Below are 12,655 nucleotides of genomic sequence, written 5' to 3' on the forward strand. Positions count from 1 at the left end.
TAACATCAAATTGTGATTGTTGATACCTATAGAGAATTATCCTTGCAATTAATATTCAAATGAGCAGATAGGAGATAAGGATTAGGAAAGGAGGGAATTGGATAAGAGGAGAAATCCTGGATCCTAGGAAAAAGCCTGGCTTTTGCTTTGGATTATTGCATGTCCGGAAACCTTTTGTTCAAATGACCCAAATTTGAACTACTGCTTCTTAACTCGGGTCGAGTGACACATCAGTTTCAGCAAAATTGAGCAGACTTGTGGACTTCATAATAGTTAAAAAAGTTAACTACTAAACTTACCTTAGAATTGGCTCCATCTTCGTTGGAAACAGTTACCAGTACAGTAATGTAAATTTGAGGTAAATTATTTTTAACATTGTCCTTTAACAGACTTAAACTGATTTTTCTTCACCGTTATTCAGAAAATCTGTAATATATTTTTATTGCAGTTCACAATAGCCCTTCAAAATTGCAAATATAGCCCTATGTTTTGCCTTTCTTTTAGGTAGGTAAATTAAAAGAAATTCTTTGCTAGCTAGAAATTGTTGGATTTTAGATGGGCTATGCAGAGTTTGTTTCATACCAGCGGATACTTTACAGATATGTCGTACATGTTCATAATGATGTATGTTTTTCATTTAGAATATTGTATAGTGAGATTAATTTTATTATGATTTGTCTTGCTATAGGAAGAAAAAGTAGCAGTAATTGAACAGTATGAAAATATGAAACACTTGTTTATTCTTAATTTAATGCTAACATGGAGACATTGTTACTTGTGGACCTTAAAGATGTAATGGTGCTCAACATGAGTTAGTATATCAAAGTTTCAGCTTCAGATGTTAAGAAGAATTACTTCTCTCAAGTGGCAGAAAGGAACTGCCAAAATAGAATTTGAGTCTATAGTAGGTTTTAATACTGGATTTCTATTTAGGGTGTGCTCTACTTCTTTTCACTCATGAGTGAAGAGTTTAGAAGCATTGTCTTTACATGGCTTTTTACTACACTAGGTCACATAGATTTGCTGTAAGTGGGAAGGAGAGCTTCAGGACTAGCCTATGCTAATGGGGAAAGTGCTTGAAGAGTGGGCGTGATTGTTTCCTACGTTGGCCTATTCTGCATGGAGACACTGACAGTGTAAAACAAAGCATGAAGCCCAACCAGTTTGAATCCTTCAGAGTCATGTATTACTCTACTGTCTTTGGAGTCATTTGGGTCTTCTGTTGTAGTGTGGAAAGCGGTACCCCATCTTAGCTTGGTTTAGAGTGTTTGCATGGAACAGTTGAAAAACAACAGTAGAAACTAATACTAAAGCAACAGACTAGCAGTAGAATTCAAGTAAAGCAATTCCCATAGAAACCATGTTTTTAAAGAAGCTATTGGGCAAGTGATTCCTCCCCTGAAATAAACACTACTCCTCCCCCCCGTAATTCATACAGGGCAGTATGCAAATAGATTGAAATTTTCATCTTCCTCAAAGCTTGCATATTTAGTTGTCTTCTGGCATTTGCAACTGAAAATTAAGTTCTATGTAAATGTCTTAGCTGTTTTAGTAAAAATAGGAAAACTTTCTCTACCAGCCATACAAAGCTGTATGTAAAGATGAGGAAATATTCTGCTCTAGGCCTAAATTCAGCAAGCATCCCAGTGGGGGAAGAGAAAACTTGTGTATATGCTCAATTTTGAGAGGCATATATTTGTGTGCTCTTTAATGGAGACAAATTTAGATACTATTTTAAACTCTCTTCTATAAAGAACTGAAAAACAAACTAAGCTTGTTTTGAACAGATGAATAGCTTCTAGGTTTGATCCATATTTTTTTGTTGAAGAAGCTTGGTACAGTCAAAAGGCTATTTTACTAGCTGGTTTGAGTATAAATAATAGAATATTATTTCCTTTTTCCTAATTTTGCTTTCATTTTGCTTCTTCTGATATTAAAATTCTGCTATCACAATTCCAATTTTTTTTTTTTTAATTATGAAAACAATTATATTCCTTTGTGGGGTTTCCTAATGCTGTGCACACAGTTTCCCTGCTCATCTAATTACTTTCTGTGAACCTATTTTGACTATTGTTCACCAACATGAACAATTCTGACAAAATTTAATGGAAGAATAATGGGCCTAAAGATAAAATTGTTGAAAGCCCTGTGAAGAGTTTATGGATGTAGGAGAAGGGCCAAAATTCTTGGGGATGGGTGGGGCTTGAGGAAGAAGTCTTCAATAGGAGCTCAAGAACATGTTAGGCTTTTTCCTTCCTGTCAGGCAGCAGGGTTGTAGTAGGTAGCCAGTCATTCCTGCATGTGTCTTGGCCAACTAGATCTCATGTGTCTTCTTTGCTTGATGATACTTAAGGAACTGGCTGAATGGGGTGGTTCAGATGGCAGGGAATCCTAGTGTGATGATGGGAAGTGGAAACATAAGGGGCAGGGCTTGTTGGAGTTGATTTTGGTTCGGTGTTGAGACTATAAGGTCTTAAAAATGCAAGTTCCTAGGTTCTGAAGCCTTCATCAGTTCCACTGCTGATGGAACCACATTTCCAGTTTGACAAAACAAACTGCATAAAAATTGTATTTTCAGAAAAGCATTTAAAGTCTCTTTAAAAAAAAAAATTCTTAATTTTAAGCAGTAAAATAACAATATCCTATTTAAATAGAATAGAAAGACTGTGTAACCATAGATTTGAGATTAATCCATTGACCTCAATGAAGTAAAAATTTCAACCAAACCTGACTTTTTTTTGTGCATTTTTTTCCACAAAATGAAGTTTTATGCACTTCAGTTGTTTGCTGAAAATCTTAACAATTTCGTTTATGTAACTCCTGCTGTTGCCAGTTACCTTAGTATTTAAACACTTCTAAGTTTATTTGAAAGAATGGGTTCTTTTAAACAGTTCTTTTGTTACAGTTTTTTGTGTGACCTAACTGTTTCTTTTCTCTTATTTCTTTTCTCTTATCAAAATGCTAGACATACACAAGCACTAGCAACAACTCCATGTCAGGCTCCTTGAAGCGGTTGGAAGATACCACAGCTCGATTTACAAATGCAAATTTCCAGGAAGTTTCTACACACGTTTCAAGTGGAAAAGATTCTTCAGAGGCTAGAGGGTCAGAGAGCAAAGGGAAGAAATCTGCAGGTCATAGCTCAGGTCAGAGGGGAAGAAAGCCTGGTGCTGGAAGAAATCCAGGAACAACTGTGACTGCGGCTAGCCCTTTTCAGCAAGGTATTAATTGTTATGCTGTAACACGACTTCTGCTTTGACATGAATTAGAAATCTTACATATTTAAAACTTGAAAGGTAGTTCATCCTTTATCCTCAATAATGAGAATGTTGTTTCACTTTGGGGAAAAAAAACTTTTTTCAGGGAAAAAATGTTCATTGCCATAAACATGAAAAAGAAGGTCGTGCATCTTTAAAGGGCAAAACTGATGCTTTTCTTTAGACTGTTAAGGTTATTCTCTTTAACTGCTAAAACCAGAAGTTTCTTTATGTGCTGAAAAGTTAGTCTGGGGTAAAATTTAACATATGAATTTGAGTCTAGGGGTCTGTCTTAGCTCTTTAAGGGAATAATACTAATGTTTTTTTAGTGCATATTAGAATGAAAGTGGACTACCTAATGTATAGGATGCGGTGGCCCCTAAATAATTTTTCAAGTTGCAGACATTTAAAATATACCATTTTCTTCAAAGTGAAAGACCTTTTTACTTTTATTTTTTTGTCATTGAAATATGTAAGCAGAAGATGATTATGTGACAAGTATATGCAGTTTATTTACTTTATGTAATAAAAAATTTTGACATTTTGAACATGCTAAAACCCACTAAATGCACTGTTGATGCTTCTAAAACGCTAATTTTATTATGGCATCTTCATCAGAGTTGAAGAAAGATAAAAAAATTTTAAAAGTCTATTTTTTTTATTACTTAACTAATAAAACATGTTATTTTGAAATACAATAAACTAGACCTTCTGTAAAGTAATTGTTTTTCCATAATTTTCACTGTGGCATGGAGTAGCTGACTGTCCTTTCTGCTTTATGATGCTGCTCTTTCTTTGAGTTAGTTTATGCAGTGAGCACTTTTAAATTTGTCTAGAACTCTTTCAATATTTTAGGCTTTTTTTACTTGAAAAAACTGAAGTGTTTTTTTGTTTAAATTCTCAAAACTTTGAAAATTGCCTTCTGGAATCCTGCATTTAAAGAAAAATCTTGCTCACTGCAGATGGCAAAATAGATCTTTACTATGTGCATATATTTTCTTTAAAGCTCTATTACGTGAAGTTGATATAACTTACTTAAAATACAAAACAACAATGTTTTTATGATTTTTTAAATTGCTGCATTAATGTAAATTATATTTTAACTGGAATTCTTAATAATGTTTAATGGAGTACGAATTATAAACCAGTAATTTTTAAAGGACTTTTTTTTATACCTAATGTCGTATTTAGGAGTATTTTCTTGATGGGATAGTTATCACTCTGAATTCTACAAAACAGTACCCACATGCACCCACCCATATAAAATTACTGAATTTCAGTGAAAGTAGATGTTTATATTTCCTACATGTGCTTCATTTTCTGCCTTGCATGCACTAACACAGTGATGAAATGACTGCCTTCCAAATATTACAGAAGCGATGTAATTCTGTTACACAAAAGATCTTTATGGTTCTCTGACAGTGCTAAAGAAATCTTAAAATGCCATTTTTATACACTCTTCTCCACTTCCTCTTCTGTCGTTTTGAAAAATACCTCTTCTGTGGAACACCTCCTTAGCCAGGGTAAATTAAGTGCAATTGCTGTTCCCTTGACCTGTGTCAGACCCTTGATTTAGGTAGAATGGGAAGGAAGATTGTAGGCATAGCGTAGATGTGATCATAGCACGTTTCTATCAGCCTTCTACTTTTTATATATGTATATGTTTAAAAAAACCTGCTCTGACTTGCACCAAGTGTTTTTTGTGGCTTCAAAACATGAGGGATGTCAAAGTTGCCTAAACAGCAAAGTTGTTATTCTCCTTTTATTCATTTTCACCTTGTTTGTGCCCCAAATTCAAATCTGAATCTCAGGTAGGAATCTGAGAATCAGATGCAGCAGAGTGAAGATCAAAAGGAGAAGCAGTGAGTTATTTTAAAAATAAATTCGTCAGCTCTTGGTAACGCTTTTCATGAAGTCGTTGCACTTTAAAGTTTTGTATTCTAAGATACTAATATTTTCCATCAATTTTCATCAACTACGGGGGGGGAAAAATAGTACTTTTTCTTTACTTTCTTTTTTAGGAAGCTTTTTGGGCACTCCTGGGAGCATAAAGTCATCTTCTGGAAGTTCAGTTCAATCTCCCCAGGATTTTTTGAGTTTTACAGACACAGATCTGCGAAGTGACAGTTTCACGCATTCTCAACAGGCTTCGTCAACCAAAGATGTACATAAAGGAGAGACTGGGAGTCAAGAGGGGGGTGTCAATTGTTTCACTTCCTTAATTGGTCTCCCTTCATCATCAGCTGTTTCCCAATCTAAAAACTTTGACAGCTCACCTGGAGACATAGGTAATTCAAGCCTTACTTCTACAGCATACAAACGAGCTCAAACTTCTGGAATAGAAGAAGAAACTGTAACAGAGAAGAAACGGAAGGGAAATAAGCAAAGTAAACATGGGCCTGGTAGACCCAAAGGAAATAAAAGTCAAGAAAGTATTTCCCATCTTTCAGTTTCTTCTGCTTCCCCAACTTCATCTGTGGCATCTGCTGCAGGAAGCGTGACAAGCTCTGGTCTTCAAAAATCTCCAACTTTGCTCAGGAATGGAAGTTTACAAAGTCTTAGTGTTGGCTCATCTCCAGTGGGTTCAGGTAGGCATTTATTGGATTTGTTTTCTTACCTCAAAATATGTCTTTATTATTTTAGCCGTAATTCTGAGTATGCTTTTCAAGAACAGAGTATCATTTAAAGTATCTTGAAAGTTGCATTGGGAAAAAAAGTAAAAATTAGAATATGATTGTTGGAAGAGTAAATTTTGTTCCATGTATAGGTGCCACTGTGCTGTAGGTGGCTGTAGTAGATTGACCTATGTATCGACCTATATGCTATATAAATGCAGGTTTTGAGGCTGTAGAGTGAAAAAATAAGTTGCATGAAAATGGGTTCTTTGGAAATTACATGTGACAGGTTTATCTAAAATAAATGATAGTTTATACAGACTATATAGTCTGTATGTTCTGTTACACAGAGAAAACAAAATCAGTACTCAAGCATGTCAGCTGTGCTGAGTATGTCCCTCAATTATTTTTTCCCAATTTAGCTTAACTAAAAATCAAAATGTTTATAAGGAGAATGATTAGTTTAAACATGTAAAAGGATATTCTGAATCTGGACCCCTGTGCAGCCAGATGACATTTTCATATTCTTGTGTGCTTTTTAGCAATTGAAATTGGCTGGTTTGTTCTTCCTCTGTTCTAAATGTTATGTGCATCTGGGGCTGTGAGAGGCTTTCTGTTCCCAGTAAACCTGTGTATGGAATGACCTTGCAGAATACCGTATCTACCAAAGTCTCTGTTGCGTTGATGTTTCTTTCGAGACCTTTGTGTTTGGATAAAAAAATAGCAAACTATCTGATACCTTGTTTTTGTAACTTTGAAATTTTGTCCTTTTTGTTGTTCTGGTGGATTTCTTGCTTAATTTTTCTTTTTTGGGGGGAAAGAGAAATGGAACTTGAATATTTGGTGGTGGGCAGGGTTTTATGCTTTTGTATTGTATATTTTCACTGTATAAGCAAGAGATACTTTAAAAATATAAATACTTCAAGAAACAAAAAACTTCATATTTGTTTCAGAAGAAGGCAGGTACTTAAAAACTTGATCTCAAACCCACGTTGTTTTATATCATTGTTAGATGTAGGCAAATGATGATTTTTATTACAGGTAATAATGGCAATAGCAGTGTAGCAGTGGCAACTATATGAAAAAAAAATTTTTTCCTGTCTTGAAATCAATAGGGAGAAATGGTATGTGACAAAACTTCCTAGTTCACTGTCTATCTTTTTGATTAAAATGCAGTTTTAGAAACATGTTGACCTCGTATCTGTTATGGACAGAGATCATCCAACAGATTTAGATCCGTGTTCTTATTATTTTAGTATGAACTTTCTTATTCCTTTATAATCCCTTTGAGGTAGATTATGTATTATTGTAGTTGGGGTAACAGGTGGAAGTACAAGATCTTGGTTTGAAGTGAATGACATGTTTCCCACCTTATGTTTGTCTTAGAATATTGTGGTCTTGTCAGCTCCTAGAACAGGCCTTTCCCTGGCCAGGTCCATCCTTGCTTCCTTTGTCCTCTTTACTACATCTCACTCTTCCATCTATAAAATGCCAGTGATAATGTTAAACTCCCTTTGTAAAAAGCTTTGAAATACATGGATGGAAATATCGGCTAGGTTTTATTACATTTATGATGATGTTCAGCCTATAATTTCACCTCTGTTAAGCATACTTAGATTCTTGCTAGCCAGCCTTAGACCTGTCCTCTGAAACAGTGATATTTTCTGGAGGTGCCAAAGAATATGAATGAAAAACAAGCAAACAAACAAGCAAAATCTGTAAATAAAATCACCCCAACAAAACCCAGAAAACCCAAAAAACAAAACCAGATGGGATGTCTCTGCCTTCGAGCATGAGCCTTAAATTCATCCACAAACTTCTGCTTGAGTCTGAGCATATTGTTTTAATGTGCTCTTCTCCCTGATCTCCCCTCTTTCTACTTGAAAGAAGTAGAAAGAGAGAAGTAGGTTGTACTACTGCTTTCCTCACTTCATCATAAGCATTTTCTAGGTTTAGCAGTCCATTTACAACTTTGTTACAATGAGGAAGGGCATATGAGTATTATCAGTACTATCAGAAACATAGCATTTTCTCAGGTATGATACGCTGATGTTTCTCTTTGGAATGTCTCTATATTGTTCAGTAACAAAATCCGACAAGTGAATCTAAACGATTTGACCCAAAACCCCAAATAGATTTTATGCATGTTAAATGTAGTGAGAGAAAATGCAGGGGGAGTCAAGCCAAAAAGCTTTTTCTGACTCTTACTTGGAATTGTCTTGTTACTTCAAAGAAGCAGAATCAGGAATGAGTTAGACCATACTAAACAAAGCTTTTGAGGCACTTTTTCAAGAATCTCCTCTTCTTTTTTTTTTTTTTTTTAATAACCTTAACTGCAGCTATCTTAAGCTACCATTCTTTTTCCGTTTTCTTAAGAGTACTTGCTGAGATGCATAAAAATTATGAAAATCATTACTTTACAGATATATGATAATCCTGTTCACAGTTAATGTTCAAATTAGAAGAAATGTGAAGGAAAGCTTATTTTAAAAGGTAAAGCGGATTCATCATGTGCTGTTTATACATAATTAAATGTCTTCCATAAAACTTCTATTCAGAGTAAGTACATTCAGCTCATTTTGTGAAAATATTTGTCCTCTCCAAACTTTTTTCCAGTCCACAGAACTTCTGTTTTCGTGCTTAATAAGAACAGAGATGTACCATGAATAGTACAAGGCCATGTAATTAAAAGCTGTTACAATACATACACTCAGGTTGTATTACAGCTGCCACACAACTGATCTGATGCTTTAAAAATTCTGAGCGCTTGAATGTTCAATCTTAATGCTCTTTATAATTTTTTCTGAAATGTATTTATAATCTGATAGGAAACACTATATGCATTACTTTAACAGTGTACTCAAAGGAATGAAAAGTAATTTAAAAAATGAAATAAAATTTAGTTGGTATGGAGATAAGGAATTTTTATATTAAATTAACATTTTCCTAGTACATCTGTCCTGTTAAACAAACAAACAAACAAACCAGAATATCTTCATTAGCCACTAACGGCTTATTTACAAACCATACTTATCTTTCTGCTGGAAATTCACAAGGAAGTTTGTTGTCTTAAGATGACATAAGTCAGTTGTCAGTGGGAGTTATATAAAGCTGATACTGGTTCCCCCAAAAAGGGACTGGTCTTTGGAGTGATTTCAGGATCCAATTTCTTTAATGGGGGAGGGTTTCATCTGAACTCTACAATTTTATAGAGCTATTTAACTTTTTAAAAGTCACACTAGTTGTATTCTCAGGAATAAGTTCATTCTCAGCATCCTTCTAGGGAATAATACTTAAAGATTTCTAGTCCAAAGTATTGTAAAGCAGTGATCCCTCCTACTGAAGGTTTTTATTTTTTCTTTTCACAACAATGGTGATTAAAGAACAGAAAACATTCATCCAGGGACTGGAAGAGATCAGTAGCGTCTTGTCCTAGTGCTTACCTCTGCTAGTAGTAGATTCCAAGATCAAATGTTTCTTTTACCATACTTGCACTTTATTTCAACAATAGTGCAGAAACTAATAAGGTGGTGGGAAGAAGAAAAAATACAGTTATGGTAAATAACTTTCATACATGCTGTATTTTTCTGTCGAGCAGTTTGTGCAGGCCCTGGCCCCTCTTTGTTTGGAGTACACTCCAGTACGTGAAGAGTTTTCTGAGAACTCACGTCCCACAGCAATAGGAAAAAAAAACATTTTATGTGACGTACAGTACCTTCTGACTTTTGTGGAATAATGCAGCAAGGTAAAATGAAAAGCAATCAAATGTCAGAAGTAAACAGAAATTTCTGTTTTATGGTAGATAAAGTTCTTGCACAGTTATCTTGCAAGTTCTGCATGGATAGTTGCTGCTGGAAGAATTACAGTGCTTCAAGCATATAGGGATGCTTCTCTGTCTTTCCCAGTTCTGTCCTTGATTTCAAGTGTACAACAAATTGTGCAGTATTAACTTCAGTTGCTAAGGTCTTCAGGGGATCATTTGCTTCAATATTTTAATTTTTACATAATTGATTTTATGCCCATATGAGTACTGTAAACCCTACAAGAGCTTATAAAGCAATTCCTTTCTTCTCTAAGAAGACTGGAGAAGGTTAAATTCCAAATTGGGCCTTGAAATGGTTAGCCCATTCTTTCAGCACCCTTGCTGTGCCCATCTTCTGGAATTCCTTTGTCACAATTGAGCAACCTTATAATTGGTCTTCCTACATTTTTATCTCTACATCATATATATTCTACCCTTCACCAGTCTTCGGTATGCTCTGGTTGGTAATACTAGACAGTTTTCGGCATAAAGGACGTCTCCAAGCCCAGTATTGTACTTCAATATAGCAATATTTCAAACTCTGGTTTAGAAACAGTTAATGTTTTTTGCCACAGGTCCCTCTGGGTTGATTTTGTCTTGTGCAGTCAAATTTCAGCTTTATATAGGAGTTTACTAAATGCTTCAGCTTAGTCCATGTATTTTGTTCTCCTTTCTCATCTGATTCAAGCAGTGATGAAGCCTCTGCCAAATGTTATGCTCCTGTGCAAGGAGATGATCTTACTGTTAAGCTCACTCTCATACTGACGATGGAAGAGAACTCTGAGCTTCAAAGTAGATGAGTAACCTGAAATCATTCTCATTGAGTCACCGAATTCCTCAGAGCTTATGTTAAACCTTTATGATGTTACGTTTAAACTCCTCTGTAGCCTTTGACTTACTAGCTAAATCTATTGGGAGAAAGAGTTTAGACAAAATTATTCTGAAACAGTTTGTGCTATTACATTTATCTGCCCCAGAAGCCAAAGCAGAAAAAGAAGTCTTGCTGTGTTAAAAAGCCAGTTTGTATTCCAGAGGAGATAGAATAGAAAGGACAAATTGATACTAATAGATATTAATGACCTTTTAGGACTAAGCAAATGGTGTAGAAAACACACAAGACAAAATTCTTGTGCAGATAATTTCGTTCTTCATATTTGAGGCTCAATAGAAATGGTTTGATACGAGATTAAAATGTTAAAACTGATGATTGTTGGTGTAGAAAACATGGAGACAGTAAGTAATTGGGAAGAAATCACATGAGGTAGTAGAAGCTTATGAAAATGGGGATTATCGTGAAATAGATCCCCCTGTCAATGTTCTTAACTAAAACAGGTGTTATCAGCAGCTACAGCCAGAAGTAATAAAGTGGCATTTCCTGATGATGAGTACCTCATATTTTCATGTTTTTAGCCTGTCAGTGTTAAATTCCAGTAAGTCTTTAAAACTTGTGAAGTTGTAGGAGACTGGCAGGTAGTTAATGTTATGTAATTAGGTTGTGTCTGATACAAGAAAGAAAGATTTTAAGAGATGTAAAGATGTAATAATTAATGGCGGTTATTGTGAGTTATGGAAAACAACTTATTGGAGGTTTTTGGTTTTTTTAATAAAAGCAGTGGCATAGTAGATATCTACATTTGAATTGATGCAGCGTGACATTTTAAGTAAAGACCTGTAATGATGGGAAGTCAGCAAACCTTTGCATTAAATGTAGTTAATGGATAAGTCTCAATTTAATTTTGATCAGAGAATTATTAAATCAGAGTGTTTACTTTGGGTTATTTCCCTGTGCACCAGTTATCAACCTTATGCTATTTATTTGAAAATTCTGCAATTTCTGAAAAAATCCGTGTATGAGGACAGGGTAAAATGGATCTCTTGGTAAGCAATACAAACTAAGAGTTGTGTTGGTGGAGCTAAAGTAAAAGATTATGTCTAAGAAAGATGCATGTGTACTTGCAGGATAAGGATGGCCTTCTGGGGAAGGAAGGGCTGAAAAGAAAAAGGGTAAAGGTGAATAATCAGTTATGTCTGTGCTTCCAGTGCTGAGCTGTGTTTAAAAAGGTTTGAATGCATAAAACAGCAGACTAATGAGAAAGGTAGCTCTGTGTTCAGCAGAGTGCATCTGGTCTTCAAATACTGTGTCTAGTTCCGGTATCTGCTGTGTGTAAAGAAGAGTAAAAATGGAGTGTAGTCAATTCATCAGAGAAGGCCACTAGGTTGGTCAGGCAGGACTTGCCCTTGGTGAAGCCATGCTGGCTGTCTCAAATCACCTTCCTGTCCTCCATGTGCCTTAGCATAGCTTCCAGGAGGATCTGTCCATGATCTTCCCAGGCACAGACGTGAGACTGACTGGCCTGTAGTTCCCCGAGTCTTCCTTTTTCCCCTTTTTAAAAATGGGGTCGTGTTTCCCCTTTTCCAGTCAGTGGGAACTTCACCGGACTGCCACGACTTCTCAAATATATCTATGAACCTAATTCTGTGCTGTATTATCCCTTTGATTTCTAAAAGAAAAAATAGCATGGTGCATCAGTTTGGCATATGAAATAATGCATTTCAAAATACAGTAGTTAGTAGGGTATTGTCATGCAGTATGGGTCTGCAGAAATTAGTTCAACATGGTATGTTCTATGCTTTTATCAAAGATTGGGAAGAAGTTCATAGAATCATTAAGGTTGGAAGAGACCTCTAAGATCACAGAGTCCAACCATCAACCCAACACCACCATGCCCACTAAACCATGTCCCTAAGTGCTGCGTCTACACGTCTTTTAAATACTTCCAGGGATGGTGACTCAACCACTTCCCTGGGCAGCCTCTTCCAATGTTTAACCACTCTTTCAGTAAAGAAATTTTTCCTCACGTCCAATCTAAACCTCCCCTGGCGCAACTTGAGGCCATTTCCTCTCGTCCTATCACTAGTTGCTTGGGAGAAGAGACCGACACCCACCTCGCTACAACCTCCTTTCAGGTAGTTGTAGAGAG

The 12,655-nt window shown here is 35.7% G+C and overlaps 1 protein-coding gene across 1 annotated transcript in view; it reads left to right on the forward strand.

Moving 5' to 3' along the window:
• The window catches only part of MLLT10 (myeloid/lymphoid or mixed-lineage leukemia (trithorax homolog, Drosophila); translocated to, 10), a 134,426-nt gene that overhangs the window by 62,294 nt on the left and 59,477 nt on the right, over positions 1–12,655 (forward strand). Inside the window, exons 9-10 of the mRNA XM_009330562.1 lie at positions 2,966–3,221; positions 5,279–5,845. Coding sequence (XP_009328837.1) covers positions 2,966–3,221; positions 5,279–5,845 — 823 coding nt within the window. The remainder of the gene's footprint in view (positions 1–2,965; positions 3,222–5,278; positions 5,846–12,655) is intronic.

The sequence above is a fragment of the Pygoscelis adeliae genome, unplaced genomic scaffold (genome assembly GCF_000699105.1).
Source record: "Pygoscelis adeliae isolate BGI_AS28 unplaced genomic scaffold, ASM69910v1 Scaffold27, whole genome shotgun sequence".
Classification (NCBI taxonomy): Eukaryota; Metazoa; Chordata; class Aves; order Sphenisciformes; family Spheniscidae; genus Pygoscelis; species Pygoscelis adeliae.